The sequence below is a fragment of the Lepidothrix coronata genome, unplaced genomic scaffold (assembly GCF_001604755.1).
Source record: "Lepidothrix coronata isolate B3197 unplaced genomic scaffold, Lepidothrix_coronata-1.0 Scaffold172, whole genome shotgun sequence".
NCBI lineage: Eukaryota > Metazoa > Chordata > Aves > Passeriformes > Pipridae > Lepidothrix > Lepidothrix coronata.
In genome coordinates, this window is record NW_016690352.1 from 99,880 (window position 1) to 118,406 (window position 18,527).

Here is an 18,527-nt window from a genome sequence, read left to right on the forward strand (position 1 = left end):
CAAATGAAACACATGCTCAACAGAAAGGAAAAGGTTCTACTTGCAATATTAAGGCTATTCTTCAGTCCAACAAGGCAGGGCTCTTCACTGTACACTGTTTATTGTTTTGTGCAGGTCAAATCCAGATAACAAGTTGATGAGCACAGTACCTTTTCCTATTCAAGCATATTTCATAGTCCAAAAAGAACATGCCAGTATCATCTACCCCAGGAGGCAGGGGTAGGGAGCATGAAGGAATATCTAAGGGCATGGGAAGGTGGTGAGTAGGCTTCTCAGTCTCACTGCAAGAGGCTAGAGGAAGGGTGAGGAGTAGAAAAAAAAAATGGACATTTATGTTCCTGAAAGCATACTGAAAGCAGCAACAGGCAATCTGAAAGGCTGAGAAGTGGCAGAGATTTCAAAAGCTAGCTCAACAGAAGAAGTCTCCTTGATCCTGCTGTTAAGACAGTTATCTCCAAAAACACCTCTACTCTAAGAACTGGCTATCTTAGCTACTTTTGCTCATCAGGTCTGATGGTAGAAGTAACGATACTATGGAAACTACCTGAATTTACTCAATTGAAATCACCGCAGGGTTTAGTGCTTATACCAAGATCATGCAAAATGATATTTAACAACACTATCATGACACAGCAATAGAGAGGGTGGCTTGGAAAGGGGGAATGAAAAAAAAAATTAAAACAAAAATCAAAAAACCCTCCACAAAATTGCCTGAGTAATTTTTATGAAATGAAAATAATTTACACAGTCGTTTTACAGAAAAAGAGAATTATGCCATTAATCAGCACTGCTGGATAATTACACTGTACACGAGGCCTTGCTTTTAGGAAAAAATATAAGCTAATAAAGACAGTCAAACGATTGGTAGTGGCAGGGCTTTTGGGACATAACAGAGACACAAAGCTAAATAATTTAAAGCTAAGGAGTATAATGACTGTGAAACCAAATTATTTTAAGTTTATATTAATTCTCCACCCAATTACATATCTAACACTAAATCCAAAAGCTAGAGAATTCCTCTCAGCTGCAAACAACCAGAGACAATGAGAAAGCCAAGGGGATGTGATCTCGAACATGACCAGACTCTGAATGCGTCCTCCCAACTGCTGTGTACATCCTTAATATTCAGAGGTCTCCTAGAGAATTAAAGCCAGTTCACACTTCCCCCCAGTTACTGTCGGTTCAAGTAAGGTCTCTCCCTAATACAGTCAACTGCAGTCAATCAATTTTCTTTGCGGTGCCTTTTTGCACCTCTCAAGCACCAGCAGCAGATGGCTCAGCCTGGCCGTCACACTACCACATTTGTAAGGGAGAAATCAGTGAAAAGTTAAACAACGTTGAATTAACAATGAAAATGAAGCCTGGTGTGTAATGACAGTGTTTCATTACGTTTGCATTGTAAGCAATTTAGCCCTAATTATTATTGACCTTTGGCAATACTGCATCCAAGTAAAATGTGCTATCTTAAAAAGCACAGGTATATTGGAAGGCAGACATTGTTTCTGAGAGTACTCATAAATAAACCAGACAGTTTCCCTTCCTGTGTTAGGGGTTTGCCTTACAGCTGAGTTTTCAGCATTCAGCCGTCACCCTTACTTTGTGTTTGCGCAACAAACAATACAAAAACAATTTGATACAGTACACCTGGCAAGTTATTATTATTATTACTTCTATAGCACCCAAAAGAGCATTAGGTACTTCACAAAGTAGTTAAAAAGACAAACTATGAGCTACAATGAGCTAATACTCAGTGAAACAGTAGAAGTACACAGGGTGGAAAAACAGGAGGTGGTGTAACAGGAGGAAGTATAGTATACTGGTTACAGGAATAACATTAAACAGTTACTAATCCGGGGGACACAAGGTTCAGTGCATGTTGCCTCTTCTTATTCTACACTGAGTTCAGAGGAATCCCTGTGACTGGACATTTTATTAGCATGCTTTCCAAATCCACTGTTTTTTTCTAAAAGTGCTGTTTGCTTGCATTTGCAAAATGCCAATCTGCATTTTTTTTGTGTGAAGGTTTTGAAGCCTGAAAACAGATATATTTAAAAGTCTTGTCAGTTCCAAAGCTAATATACCTATTAAGGATTCAACAAACAGCAGCCACAGGTTTTGAAACTTTCACTGATTTCACAGTGATGGCACAAAAGTCCATAACTCTGGGCCAAGATGCACTAGGCCAAATGCACAAGGAGCTCTTTTCCCTACACGCCACATAACAGACCAACAAACCACATCGCAGGACTCTGCACACTCACAGCACAAGCTAGAAGAACTCACTACTGACTTGTTTCTCTCACTTGCTCTTCTTTTGATTTTTAGGGCTCACTGTTTAGGGAACTGTGCACTCCGCTTGGCATAGCTGATCTACATAGCATAGGTGCTATGATGCCGTGTGAGCCTGTGGCTACCATGTACCTCCGTGTCCCTGAAGCTCTTCCCTTTCTTCTGCAGGAAGGATTACATCATCCTTCACCTGCAGCGCAGTGGGGACAGCCCAGGGAGGAGGCAGAACAGAGGAAGGTGAATTAAAAAGAAATGACCAGGAAAAACTACAGTGCTCATTACCAAATCCATCTACCAATACAAACCCAATTGCCACACAGTTCCCTGCACTCTGGGCAACTACATATTGTCCAGAACAAAGCATGCTGTTGGCACCTCCAGACTATTAATAATAGTAAGGTATGTGCTGCAACACAAAGGAGAGCTGTGAGGGGTAGCACTCTACAGAGCTGGAGTAAGGAATGATATGCTTCAGGCTGCCTGCCAAAGGCACTGGAAAACTTGACTTTCTGGGTGCTGCCCAAGGATGCTTTTCTCCTGCCTGCAGTACTCTTTGGAGGGCTTTTGTCCAGTCGAGGCTATACTGAGCCAAATGCAGGTGGGAAGTATCCCTGCTCATTCTCCAGCCTCCCCAAGTGGTACTGCTGCTTCCTGATGAAAGTCACCGGGATCCCTCATCACCCTACAGATAAAAGCATCCTGCTCTGCCCATGGGGCTTAACAGAAGTCACTAGAGCCACAGGTGAGAGTCTGAGAAAGAAATCATTCCCCTTAGTCCCGTAACCCAAAGGTAAGAAACAGGAAGACTGGAGGCTGCCAAAGGGACTATTCAGGTTTGTCCAGGACCCACTGGAAATGTAAGGATTAGGATGGTCTCCCAATAAACAGAGGAGAGAAGAGAAAAATTCATAAAGTTTTGACCTCACTCCCTGCTAACAGCCTCATATACCAGAGGTTTTGGAAGTGGAAAAAAGTAGTAAACCAGCATGAAGAAACGAAGGGACACAAGGAGAAAAAAACCTGAGAAGCAAGTGTCCATCGCACCACTGCAGTGGTGTACCATTTAGCATGAGGACACACACCCAAGGGAAGTAAAGTGTGTATTCATGAAGAATGGTCAGGTCTTGCACCACCTTTAGGTTTGGACATGCACAATGTATCCCTGAGATGAAACGTACCCCTGCTAGGGCGCTTCCTCCCCAGCAGATGACTGACAAACTGTGGAACAACGCACAGAGAAACAATTGCTGGCTTAGTCAAAAGGATTGCAGACAATAGCTGCTAGAAGCATTACTAAACATGTTGATGTTTCATAACAGTTTGATCTCATTGCTGTTTGTGTTTCTGTTTTGTGTGTAGCAGGAACAGCTAGGCAAGGTGATGCTTGCTGCTGTGCAGATCTGCTGCAGCAGAGCTGATTGAGGCTTCCCAGTTCGCTTCTTCCAACAGCCTCCCCTTGCTGTGGAGATGTGCTGTAGTGTATTGAGAGTCCAGCTCCCTACAGAAGTACATACAAGGAACTTCTACCTTGTCTATATAAAAACCTTCAGCTTTCAAACCACTAGCACTGAGTCCACAGGTAGAAGCAGCAATTTGGCTTCTATGTGTACCGAGCAGAGACAATTTGACATATCATCTATTTTTCAGAGGATTAAGGCTACCACGTGTCTATCTTAAAGCATCAGCCTGCCTCACAAATACAAACATGCAGTTATAGGGTTTTCAGGGATACATTATCTCACATTATGGTATATGCCAAGGGGTTAATCTAAGTCTTGGAGATATGTTTTGAAACTGGTTTTGCTAAGCCACTGTCATCTAAATATAACTTCGGTTAATAAAAAAAATAAAAAAAATAAATGCCTTAGGAGTTTCCTCTGAAAAAAAAAATGGCTCTTTGAGGCCATCCTGAGAATTCCTGGAAGTCTTTCATGTGTTCTAAAAATCATCCCTGTGAAGCCCTGCACAGTCATCCCTCCCCACTGCAGGCACCCAGAGAACGCAGAGTCTGCATGGTTCCTGCTCCAGTTGCCCCCAGTCCTACAGCTCAAGATAGCTCTTCCCAACCAGAGTTAACTCTCTACCCAAATAATTTCCACGTGACTTTGCAAGCTACTTCTTGTAGAGGAAAGCTTAACTGAATTATCACCTCATTCCAAACTAGTTTCTATACAAATAAGAAAGCCCGTGAGCATATAACACCTAAATTTATTGAAATGCTTACTTTCCTGCAGTGGTTGAGAGAGTGCATATTACTTTACAGCAGCTAATACAATTTTGCCCCTGTTCCTACGAAGGACCAACCACGGTTTCTCCCTGAGAGGGAGTGCATCTCTGCGCTCACACAGCTGATATTCTTCCAGGACTCTTTATTACCATTTTCCCTATGATGGCTGCCACAGATGAGCTGTTCTGCACAGATTTTCTGCTCAGTACGGGGGGCTGGGGAGGGGGGCATTAATTATACAGCAAGATGGAGCGGGGCCAGGCAGCCCCTCTGGTGCACCATCTCCTCCATGCACAACCCTCTTCCTGCTGCTTTGCAGCTACAAGGATCACCTGTTGGTCTTGGCACTTGCCCAAGCTGGGGCCTAGCGGAAATGACAGAATCAGATAGAAATGAGAGCCAGCTCCTATTCCAGCTACCCAAATGAGGGAAATACGAAAACAGACGTTGGCAACGTGATCTACTTGCTGCACGTGGGAGCCAAGAGGGGGTGGTGTAGAAGAAAATGGAGAAAGAAGGGGTATACATTGAAAAAGAGAAACAAATGAAAAAACAGAAACCCCCTAAATCCACTAAAAGGAAGTTTTTCTTCCTCCTGTGGTTCTCTTTTCATATTCAGCACAGCAAAAATATTAGGAGAGTTTTTCTCCATCTGAACACCTGCCAAGAGGGAGAACTAGCTACCTTGTTCCTGCTCCTGCTGGAGATGTTAGATGTTTCCATCTCCCACATGAGGTATTCAAAGGGATATTCAGGTACACAGCAGAAACAATCTGCCTTTTTCAGGCTGGCTCCTCTCTGTACTGCATGGCGACACCCAAACTGTTTCAAGATTTGCGTCAGGAATTCCCTTCTCCCACTACAGTGCTCAGCAAAACCTTTTACTTGATATTTGGGTGAGCTGCAATGTTGTGCAGCAGAAGAATTAAACATCACTCACCTCTCATTTTGTTATTCCAGTCAGAAAAAGCAGCTAAGTAACCCAACAGAAAAGGTAACCATCGCTAACAGTATTTAAAGCAGAGGAATGCTGCCTTTTAAATGATAAAAATACAAACTAATTGCACACTGCATTTTCATATGTAGTTTCATATGAGCCCTTGGAATCCACATTTACTCTAAGCAGTAACCATCCTACCATCCAAAATCTCTCATCAAATTTCTCTGGACCCTTGAGTTGAGTGACACCATAAATATATACTCTCTCAAATACCTTATTAGGCTTTAAATGAACTTTTAAGAATTTTTTTTGCCCAATAATTTTTAGAAACAATAACAATAAAACAGGAAAAACCTAATTCTGAAAAGGAAGTTTCTCCCTCTCCGAGCAATGGAATGGGTCCCCAGAGCTTCCTTCTTCCTGAGAAACAAGCCATGAATAATCAATATATGGTCCAATTCCTCAATAAGCACCAAGCCTTTAAACACCCAGCATTCAGGAGTCTCTGTGAGCTTGGCCTTTAAACTGTACCACTCTTTGCCCTTCTCTCTCTGGTTTCCTGAGCGTTCTCTATTCTGTTCTTTCTAGTAACTAGGTAGGTAAGCAGAAGCAAAATTCGAGCAGTGGGAGCAAGCTGGAGCTAATTTGCACTTTATGAATTATTCAAGCCCTCCTGATTCCTGCACCTGCACTGAGGCAGGAAGCTTGCAAGGAACAGTCATTACTCTTCTCTTGGGTTTGCACAAGCTTGGTTATTGCTCAGATACTTTGTTCTGTAACTAAGGGCTTCAGGTCTTGTATTAAGCAATGGAAATGGGAGAAAAAAAAAACCTAACCTCACGTTGTCAAACCCTTCTGCTGCCTCAAACCCAAGATAATAATTTAACCCATTCTGAGGTGAATTTTATCAGACTGATGCTGAATTCATCTCACATACGCTAATCCGGATCAGAGCATCAGCAGAGAAAGAAGGAATGGGTGGATGAGCTGGTCTTGTCAGACATTTAGTCTGCTGCATTAAACTGCACGTTTAAACTTCTCCCTGGCTCAGTAGAAAGTATTTCATGTGCATCAAGTATTTCACATGATAACTTGATCATTAAGGCATCCTTCTCCACAGATGTACCATAAATAAATTTTCTCCCTGGCATTCTGGCTATCAGGGGTTAGTTTAATACTATTGGAAGAGCCTATATTGTGCTTGCAACAGGGTGGATTTAGCAAGCAGACAGGTCTTTTCCATCTCAGTCTACTATCATCTTGGTAAAATGAATGTGACTGCAACTCCAGATATGATCCATGAATCTAGACAGCTATTAGGAACATTTGCAGAGAGCAGATACAAACCAATTAGCACTATGAACATTTTAAGATAACGATATGTTTTTGAGCTAATATGCTAAGGCAAACAGATCTAAAAGTATTACGCAAATTCAAAGCAGCAAACACCATCTTCACTGTATCTCATGTCCGCAGTTGCACTGAATATCTTTGGGTCTTGTCCTTTATTAACATTGCTGTTACCAACTAGTCTCCAGTTAAAAGATCGTCTCATTAATCCCCAGAAGCTAAGCATCATGCTTTGATTGATCCAGTAAAACAGATCTGTGGTAACTGATAATGAAACCTCTTTAATCTCCTCTTCCAAAAAAATGAGTCAAACACAAGTGTTAAGCATTCAGAAAGGTACAGTCAATCCTTATCAAATCTTTGTTTTTCTTCTTTCTATGCCTAAAGAAGTTAATTCATTTTCCCATTGACACAGAATGCATGATTGGTCTTGTGCTGCTCTTATCGCATTCCTATCCAATAACAGGTACTCTGGCTCCTTTTTTAAGGTATTTTAATCGAGCATGTAAACATGTTATTCTTTGATGCTCCTTCATTCAGCATCATTAATCCCCAGCATGAAATCAATAGACTTAAAACTTTTAATCACGTCAAAATGCAACACAGAAATCCACAAATGACTTCAGTTCATCACACACACTGAATAGCCTGCAAATTGGAAACTGTGCCTTCTTTTTGCCTTGGGAATCAGCAAACCCTAAGCTAGTCTTTCACTGAAGCAATGTGATTCTTCCTCCAAGAATATGCCATTAGACCAAAAAAAAAAAAAAAAAGTTGATAAACAAAACGGGATTTTCTGTTTGCTCAGTCATCTTTTTTTGTCCCTTGTGGTCTCATTGGCCTTATGAGAAACACTTTTTTTACTGCAACCTCTTGACAGTATGCATGTTTAAAAAAAGTTTAAAAACAATTACAGTAACTGGGTTACAGAATGTACTAGAGGTGCAAAAGAAGGGAAAAACAGCTTTGTGGTTGTTTATTTTTCCCTTTTTAACAGCACACATTGTTTCTTTGCTTAAAAAGAATGCATAAGGGACAACAATCATAGGCCCTTTAAAAATGAAAAAAAGAAGAAAGATAATTAGCTCAATCTTATATATAATTTCCAAAGCCCCTGGGGCATAGGAATTGACAAGAATCTCTTTGATGGGGCAGAAATTGTGGCTGAGATGCAAAAATTAAGGACAACCAGATCCATCCTTTGATTGGCAAAAGGGCAGAAACAGGTAAAATGGGAAAAGGGAAAAAGAGCAGCACAGGACCAATCTAGACAATTGGAATATCATCTTTAATTCTACTACATTAAAAAGCACTGAAAGCTTGCTAATTTGAAAGAAGAAAATACAGTTTGGAAAGTGAAATACATGGAGAAGTGTGGAAACTGGCACGCTGAAACCCTGATTTGGGAGACTTCCTAGGTCCATGACCACATTCCCACCCACTGTCCCATGAACAGTCCTAAACAGCATGTCCCTAAACCCATGAAGTCCTTCACCGGTAAGCTGGAGCTTCTCTGGGTACCAACCACAAGGCACGTATTCACACATACTCATTCTGGCAACTGCCTGTTTTCCACCCACAGGCAGGGCCACGTCCTGAACATTGTCTACATCTTGCAAAGAAGCCTCAAAAGTGAGGCAGAGTTCTGATGGTGGTAGCACCACAACACTGGCAAGGTGTTGTGTTGTAGCCCTGCAGTCAGGTAATTCACCCAGAGAAGGGGCATCACCCCAGGAATAACCTGGCCATAAGGACGCAGGGTCTTCTGCATAAGTGTCCGTGAAAGTGAGGCTACTCTGCAACCAGGAATGCAAGAACCACGAGGCTAAAAGTTTGGGCAGAAAAGGGGGATCCTGGCTCCATACTAGAAATCTGGACACAGCTCTCTGAGGGGAATAGTGAAAGCTCTATATCAGTATCCACAACTGTTTCTGGCCTGATGTTGCTCCAGTGAATGGAGCCTACAGTCCCAGTCCTGTCCACATCCAGGCAGGATACAGGTTCTTCTTATCAGCTCTCCTTCTCACCCCATGACTTCTGTGCTCCTGTCTATACAACAGCCTATATTCAGCAAGAATGGAGATGAGACACTCCACTGCTCCCCAAGCATGTCATCTGATTAGGCCTGCACCAAGGATTCCAATGATTAAAACAACCCTTCGATGCTTGTGCTGAGAACCTACATCTCAGGTCTCCCACTTTGTTGACAAGCTGGTTAACAAAGCCCATCTGCAGAGGTGGCAATATTGCTGTTGCCGCTGCCAGCTTGTTTGTCAAAAGAATCATCTCTGCTCCACAGTTATATAAAAAGGGCTATGCAGATTATCTGAGGGAAACTGACACTTTTATTTCCTACTGGTTCCTTCTGTAGTCCATAACAACTCACCTAACCCAAATGGGCTGTATTCCCACAAAAGCACTTATGATCCCATGGCCATCAGTGAAGTATACACCTAAACTAGATGGGTAGGGGCTCCTTTTTGGTTGCTCCGGAGACATGCAATTCTCTCCAGTGACTATAATAAGGAATTCAAGTGCTTTTCCTCAGAGGTAGATCAACCTGCAAAGCTTAACTTTAACATACAGGTAGAAGTTTGTGTTCACAGTGAGGCACCAGTGCTACTTGCTCATGCATTAAAAAAGTTTTGTGAGCGCGTAACAGAGACATCAGTGCCTCCAGTGTAGCACAGCATAGTCTCACTACAGCTGAGAGAGGGAATGAAAATTTCATAGCAGGTATGACTAATCTGCACTTTACTGTAAGTATCCAGAGTCTTAGTGACCTCCTGATTTTGCAGTTTTTTCCCACTGAAAGTAATGTTTATGCACTGAGCTGCATGAAGGAAAAGATGTAGATTAGGGAATTACTTCAAATGCTTTGGCTATCCTAGATGCATTAATTTTTCATTACCTCCTTCATGAAAAAAACCCCACAACAAACCAAGAAAAAAAAAACCCAACAGTAAAAACCCTGAGGTAAAACTAAAATATGAAATGAGGACATTCCAAACCAAGCAAATAGCAGATCAAGCATATCCTTCTGGCAGTGCTCTTGTTACCAGTAACTTCCTATTCATTATCACCATCATCATGACTCTTTATCCTTTTCTTAAACATTATCCAGATTATCTCTGCAAATGTGGGTTTTTTTTCCTGTTTGACAGATGCTAAATTCACTTTCAGCTGAAAGCAATCAAATTTTAGGTATAAGGAATACATTTTTTAAAGCCTGTGCTCTGTAGTTAACAATTTTGTCCTGGAGATGAATTGCAAGCACAGACTTGGGCCTCAACATTCTTACTAACTTAATGGGAATCCTAACAAGTCAAACAGTGTACTCTGCACTGCAATGCTTATTTTCTTTTCGAACTGCTGACAAATGAGAACAACTGCTTCAAACTAGTCTTACAAATGACAGAAATAAAACAGAACACTACAAATGTTTGTCTTTGAATAGCGGAGAGTCAAAGCAATCTAAGGTGAAAATGGTGTCCGGCAGGGTAATTCAGATCAGGAAAGTCATCCAACTCCATAGCAGTTTGACCTGAACATAGCCCCAGAGGCAGTGCTACAGCTGCCAGAGAGACAGCTAGCCAAGAAGCTAGCGGAGGTGCAAGCCAAGAAGCCAGCCATGAACCCACAGGCCAATGCAGGAAAGCTATATTCCAGAATTTGGCATCTGGGTGCTCCAGCTGCCAAACATCCCCATCTGGTTGGGCCTGCGGACAAGGTGTTAAAAAGAACAGGGGTAAATTATACAAGAGCAAAAGAAGTACCATTTGCAAGACACCAAGGATGAAGAGGCACGTTGTGCCTGCCAACACATGAAACTCACACATATTATCACTTTGTCCTGGTGGATCAAGGGAGGCAATATGGACAAAATGCTCAACATGTTATAGGAGATGAAGAGTTAGATGTGCATGAACAGAAGAAACAGCCCCAGCCTGTGGCCATCCACAGAGGTCAGCAGATGTAGAAGATTTTTGTGGAATTGCTTTTGAGTAAAACTTAACAGCTTTGCGTAGAACCCAACTAAAAAAAAAAAAAAGGAAAAAGTCTACAAAAAATGTTTCTTCAAGACTTTGTGATCCATTGTTCCTCCATCATCCCAAAAGATATCAAAAATCTAAGAATATTTCTGCACTTTCATAACTAGAATACCATAATTTTGAGTTTAATTTTATGGAAGGATAACTCTCTTCCAATTTAGTGGAAAAAGACAACTTTAGTAATACAAAATTGAAAAAAAAACCCAAATCCAGGTAGGCATAAAATTTAATTCAAATGAAATATATCCACTCATATCGCTGCATTTACTTGTAGCCGAATTCACTTCTGACAAACAGTTATTGTTCCTAAACTGCAACAGCGCCGTATCCCAAGAAATGGGACCAGCTGTGAGGAATAATGCCACTGTCAGCAGTATTAAGTGCAGGGTAAGAATTCATACTTTCAAATAATACACTGACTTAAATATTAATCTCATTGATCTAATTTCCACCTTTCACTCTACAGACAGATTCACATGGCCTAGATGAGGTTTGGCAGATGCAACTTTCTTGATCGATTTGGTCCTTTATTTTAAAAATACATAAACCCCTTATAGTTCTCTTCCAAATTTCTGTTTTTATTTGAATCTATTTCCCTTGCCAAATATTACACTTCAGTCTCATCTCACTCCAGTCACAGTGCACTAACTTTCAGCAGTTTATAATTGCTACATGAGATTACAGAATGACAGAATCAACTAGGTTGGAAAAGAACTCTGAGATCACCAAACACCACCTTGTCAACTAGATCATGACACTCAGTGCCACATCCAGTCTCTTCCTAAACACCTCCAGAGACAGTGACTCCACAACTTCCCTGGGCAGCCATTTCAATGCCCAATCACTCCTTCTGTGTAGAGTTTCTTCCTAATGCCTAACCTAAACTTCCCCTGGCTCAACCTAAGATCGTGCCCTCTTGTCCTACTGCTGGCTGCCTGGGAGAAGAGACTGACCCTCACCTGGCTACAACTCCTTTCAGATAGTTGTAGAGAGCAATAAGGTCTCCCCTGAGCTTCCTCTTCTCCAGGTGACTAATGTCATCTTCATATACATCTTACCATGCATGTTTTTCAGGGGACCTCATTAGTAGGATCTCATATTCATTACTATGATTTGTGTACACTCTATATGTAAATCCACGAGCAATTTTTTAAGCAAAATATTGACAACATTTAAAAGGAGTAAAAAATTAACAACATAAACTTCCTTCTTGAAAATGCTTTCTGTAGAATGGAAGCTAATATAACTGGTGATTACACAGAATACTATAGTTCATTTCAGCTAAATAAGCCTGCATTAAAAATTGTATCTGAAATATACACATATTTTACAAACACAACATTTTGGGAGACTACTTGGCTCTTCAGAATAATTTCTGAAGTTGCACTGATAATTTCAATCCGCTCAAAGAAAATTACAGGAATTTTTAAAAAATAAATGTATCGTTTCAATTTCATAGCCAAGGAAACCTTAAAAGCTTTGTATTGGCTTTAACAGAGAAATTGTTCCTGCTGCTTCTTTGAAAATGTTTGAGTAATAAGATCCTGCAAAATTTAATATAAATATACCAGTTGTAACGTAATTAACTGCAAATTGGAGATAGGAGTACATTTAGGGAATGATTTCTGTATTTGACTACTCATTACCAATTTGAAAGTGTAACTGCTCTTAAACATGACTTCTTCCTAATTTTATTATGAAGCTTAGCTGTACTTACAAATGTGAAGAATTTGATTTATTCTGCAACTTATTTGCTTGTATTGAATGTGTGAAGTTGTTTTTCCTTCTCTACTCCACAGGCACATGGATTACTAAGGATAAATGAAGCAGTGAGTTGATGGGTTTATACCTGTCACACAATGACCGTGACTCAAAAGGAATCTTCTGAGGGGCCCACAAAACAAACGAAAGGAAGGAGGACAAACAGGCAGCAAGAAGACTGAGAGTGGACATTTCATTGCACACTATTTTAAAACCCAGTAAAACAACAGCAATGAATCCAACAAAACCAGAAACCTATCAGCTTTGGTATGTCCCTGCTGTCACATGACATCATTTCTATTTAGGTAAGTGGGGTAAACCTGAAGGCCCTTATGGCATCACAACACTTGTTGAAACCTCCCAGTCACCCCCACACTGGACTGGCATATAAACTCTGCACCCTAAAGCAGGGCATCTACTAGGCACATTACACAGTAAGGTTCTAAAATTATGCCCTCCTTGAAATAAAAGCAAGGAGATGAGAGCACTTTCTTCGCTTTACAGCTTTGCTTGCCAACTGTTTCACGGTAACTGGCAATGGCCCATTATAACATGAGCTACATTGATTCACATTAACTTTGGTACTCAATTCCAGTAGACTATTATGAACATTTTTAAACTACAGACATTATTAAACATCAGATAAGACAGGGGTTTTTTTTCCTGTTCTTGTATTTCAGACATTTGGATTTGGAAGAAAAAACAAAAATGCAGCTTTCCCACCACCCTCACAGCCCCAAAATATAAAACTCAATTGGAAAACTCAACTTTGGACCTTTTCTAGCCACACATATTCCCCCAGTCATGACACAAAGAGGGAAAGAAACCTGAAAAGCACTGCTACTAGATTTTGTCAATAAAACAGAATATTATATAATACACAATAAAATGCTTCATACCTGGAGTTGAAAAAACGAAAAGGGTTAACAGCTGACCTGGCACAGCCCCACATGCTCTCTCTGGAAATTGAACACAGAGAATAAGGAATTTTAAGTTACCCTAAACAATCGAAGGGGACTTAGACAAGCTCGAGCAACACTTACTGCAAAGTAAGTAAGGCACATAGCCTCAGTGTGGAAGGCAGTTTAGGATTTTCCCATTCACTTAAAACTCTTCTTAAACTGAAACTGCTCTGTAGAGGTTCCAGCTAATGATAAGGAAGTCATTAGGAACTCTGTGATTAATTTGCATGGGAGCAGAGTCAAAGCTTAAGGGTCCACATGTCACTGAGTCGTAATTCTGGATCATGACGGATCATATTTTCTTATTAAAAAATAATCAGTGATCAAGAGGTAAACATTAACAATAATCTACAGCAGACAGACACTGCACGAAGAGTAAATAGAGACTGGAGCGAATGTCTGCTCCTAGAATTCTGCTGCATAAGTAATATTATTCCCAACATATCACTGAAAAAACATAGGCTTTAATGCTTTTTACTTGAAACTGGTTTCACCAGGTTAGGGGGGAAAAAAAGAAAAACCTGTAGAAAGCCAAGAACAGGAATAATCCCTTTAGTCCTTTCTGTGGGTTGAGACCTCAAATGTACTATGAAATTAGTCTGAGGCCAACGCCCAAGAAACTAGCAAAAATATTAAGAGTAACAATATGAATCATAAAAAAAGATCTAGTACAGTAGCAGTTGAATGCATTTGCACTGAAAATGTTTTGGATCTTTCATAAAGATAAAGGTAAAATGGCCAGGTTGGCACAGTAATTGTTGAAAGTGAAAAGGAAATTTCCAGATCAACTTCTCTTGATTTATATAATTGTACTTTCTACTGGATGTTGGAAACCTACAAATAATCTATTTTCTCTCTATATTCTGCACTGCATATTTTGAACTGCTCAGACTGCTTTGCTTCAAGTGTAAATATTTGCTTTCTTTACTGTTTTTGCCAGTTGTTAGATGCTAGATTTCTGATAATGACAGAAATATGCTATGTAGATGACAAAATGATGTAAAGAATTTTTGAAGTCTTAAGTTATTAGCTCTACCATTGCCCGATACAGGGTTTTTTCCCAAATTGTTTTTCCACTCTTCATGTAGAGTCTCTTTCTTCTCAGAAACATATCTCAGGTACTTGTCCCACAGTATTATAGAATCACAGAATATGCTGAGTTGGAAGGGACCCACAAGGATCATCGAGTCCAACTCTTAAACCCTGCACAGAAGGGTTAAACTCTGCCCAAGAATCACACCATGTGCCTGAGAGCATTGTCCAAATGCTTCTTGAACTCTGTCAGCCTTGGTGCTGTGACCACTCCCCTGGGGAGCCTGTTCCAGTGCCCAACCACCCTCTGGGTGAAGAACCTTTTTCTAATATCCAACCTAAACCTTCCCTGACACAACTTCAGGCCATTCCCTCAGGTCCTGTCACTGGTCACCAGAGAGAAGAGATCAGTGTCTGCCCCTCCTCTTCCCCTCACAAGGAATTTGTAACTGCAATGAGGTCTCCCCTCAGTCTCCTCTTCTCCAGGCTGAACAGACCAAGTCACCTCAGGTACAGATTTTATTTCACAGTTGTGTCAGTACCTAATCAAAGGGCACTGGGACAAAATCTCCCCTGCCCCATCAGCCCTCAACTGAAAGCAATATGCACTGGAAAAGTGGTAACTGAAAACCAAAACAATGACTGTTCTCTTTCATGTCAATTAATTTATAATCACCTCTATGTCTTACTGGAAAATCATTTATTCCTACAGCTGATATAAACAACAGATTATTCAGAAGTCATAACTCTATAAATTTTGTACACTTCTTTTCATATAGGACCCTTTTTAACAACTAAGCAATAGAGCAGACAAAAATACACTTGTTGAGGTATTTTCATGGTGAATTTTTGTCAGTGGGAAATTTAGCAGACAACTAAAACTCTGCTTAGAACTTACGGTATCCACACACTGAAGGAAAAGACACCCAGACATTATCCAATCAACCTCACAGACACCTATAACTTATTATGTTCCTCTCTCTTTGGCATGAAAGCCAAAGGGCTGTGACCTCCCACCCAGTTTCTGTTCCGACTGAGAAATCATGGGGAGAAATAGCCAACCCTTGTCTTTGGGGCTTGAAGCTTATCTGTGATAAGAAAATGGCTAAAATACATCTAACAACAGGTAATCAGCACAAAAGAGATCTTCCCAATCCAAAATAAGTGTAAGAGGGAAAACAAGAGATAAAGGACCACTCCTGGATCTCTCCTTGCATAGAAATGTAGGTATCTAGCTTCCTGAGTTACTGCTGCAAGCACTAGTTTTTTATGCCATAGGTGGGTGGCTGCACCACTGCTGCTGCTAGCTGTCGCATTTTTAAACAGTGATGGCTATCAGGAAGAGGAAGAGCACGATCTGGATTTTACAATAGGTAGAAATAGGTAAGCTCAGAACAAAGTACTTGATCTCTTAATTTTCACAGTGGGAAAATTGGGATCGTGAGCCATTCTTTTTTTTTCTGAACTGTATTTTAATGAACAACTACAGGTTAGAAGCCCAAGCCCCAAAGAGAGCAGAGATGACTCAAAGCCAAATACCTACCTAGGAGGTCAGTGGAGACAGTTCTAGGAAGCTGGCTGCTCTGCAGCTGAAATTCAAAGCCTTTAACTCTGCTGACTATGTTGTGGGAGTGTTGAATGCCTTGTGCAGGTGCTCTGAAACACTGCTGGAGCTGATCACGTATTTCATAACCTCACAACATCTCCACCAGACCTCCCCGAAAGCAGGCAATCTGCATCTTGTCTCAAGTGCCCGTGCTATTATGGCCCACCTTGGTCCTGGGTACCTGCAGTACTTCACACATGTTGCAAACATTTGGGGATAGTGGTACCTCTATGCCATGCAGTACATTGACAAGGATGTACCAGTTATAGAACTGCGTGTACTTGGTAGTTTCTTTCAAGCGAGAGGAAACCCACATTTCATTATTCTGACTATGCTTTAGTTGTGGCTAAGAATCTCAGAAATGATGTGGTAATACAGACAGCAAGCAGTTCCGAAGTGGAAATACTGAGTGAAAAGGGAATCAACCTGTTCAGTGGGATAAATAATTTTCAGCAAATAATTTATTATACAGCATTACCCTGCTACTGTGCTTTTGAAACTTTTATGATTGAGATTTCAATCATTATTCCAGTTCCTCCTGTGAACTGTTTGACTCTTTGGCCCTGACAAGCAACAGATTACAGAAACAGCAGTGGTCATCAGTTCTTAAGATAAACACCAGGGTGCCTTCTATGTCTATCTGACAGCATTGTGTGTCCCTGATTTATCATGCATTATCCCAGTCCTGTGCTAAATATTTTTCATGCAAATAATTAAGAGAGGTATTTTGACAAGACTGAGACTGCTGACTTTCAACATGTAAATAAATCAAGTCTTTTAGTGCCTGATGTCAGCTTCTGGTCATTCCCAGCTTAATTTATTTTTCAGGCTCTGTTTGCAATGCTGGGCTTTTCTGCCAGCAGCAGATACTCTATACAGGCCTTAGGATGAGCACTTTCTAGGGCAGTGTCTGACCTCAGTACCTGCAAGCCTGCCCTATGACACCTGAGTGAGCGACACGGGCTAGGCAAGAGAGGTTTGGCCTTTGCTGCCTCCTCTGATCCACCCTGGTCTCTTCCTTATTTTCTTCCTGCCTCAGCTTTCATATTTTCTTGCACCACTGTATCCTGTGGCAAGTCAGTACATCTCAGAAGGACAAATAAAGAAAAACATGACCCAAATCTTCCTCCTTGATGCATCTTTTGTCACAGCTCTAACGATGGAGGTGTTCAGTTTGACTCTGAAATCTGTGACCATCATTACTCAGGATTAGATGCTAAAATACCAGTCACTGTGCTGCTTTAGTCTTTGTTTCAGCCTTCACTTCCTTTCATTTTGGCTAGAGTAATTTCATGTGTATGGTGACTTTATGCTCCAAGTATCCTTTCTGTGATGTATTCAGAATAGTAACACTCATGTCCTAAGTCACAAACACATGGACAACGACAACTCCTTGGCACTCAGGCTCAACACAAAAAACTCTTCTGTACCCATCATCCAGGAACTTCCTTTCATTTCTCTTTTATTTCCAGCCCAAAAAGAACTTGCTGTGAGAAATGAGGTTGAGGTGGAGTCACTTCTAGTCACAGAGAATTCAACTAATAGACAGGAAAATCTAGCACAATCTTTTCCCATTATGCAGGAAAAAGGAAAACGGCAGGAAAAAATGTAGGGTGGTGTTTTTTTTTTTAATCCCTGTATTTACATGCTCATTCAATTTTGTCTTGCTGAACAGTGTTCGTCTCTTAATACTTCCCCTCCTTTGCATGCGTTTTACATATCCATGACCTACACAACTTTTGTAGTTTGCGTGCATGGATCTAAATAGGACAATTTTTCCATAAATCAGTATAAGCACTGCTATTAAGATTTAATTGTGCTGCATATTTGTCTGTCACAAAATCACAGGAACTGCCTTATGCAAAAGGAAAGATAAAAACTTATCTGATCTAGATAATGAAAAAAGAAGTAATTTTGGCTCAAGTGACAGCAGAGGACAATGCTCTTTCTTTTTCTTATCAGTAAGCCAAGGCAGCAGTTCAATGAGGTAGTTTCATTGTGGCTTTTTCTGACAGTGTTCTGCTATCTAATCCAAACCTCTAAGTATTTGCTTCAGCCCTGAATTTCTAAAGACACACAGCTCTGCCCCTGCTTTTTGCGCTCATTTAGAAAGAAAAAACATAAAAAGTTGAATAACGAATCACTGGGGGAACAGATACCAAATAGGTGTACAAACTGCTAACTGGGTAGCAGTAATTCATAATGTTATTTATAATTCCTTCTTCAGTGTCATGCTCTTCAAGCAACTACAGAATGTCTACCTTCCTATCCATAAAATGCATTTCACATATCTACCAACTAATGACTC

General features: G+C 40.7%; 1 protein-coding gene across 6 annotated transcripts in view; it reads right to left on the bottom strand.

Moving 5' to 3' along the window:
* The window catches only part of KLF12 (Kruppel like factor 12), a 245,102-nt gene that overhangs the window by 52,000 nt on the left and 174,575 nt on the right, over positions 1-18,527 (bottom strand). For 5 of the 6 annotated variants that reach the window (XM_017829993.1, XM_017829995.1, XM_017829994.1 and 2 more), the window contains one exon: positions 13,519-13,578. The exons of the other annotated variant lie outside the window; for it this stretch is intronic. In XM_017829993.1, coding sequence (XP_017685482.1) covers positions 13,519-13,578 — 60 coding nt within the window. The remainder of the gene's footprint in view (positions 1-13,518; positions 13,579-18,527) is intronic. 6 annotated transcript variants of the gene reach the window in all.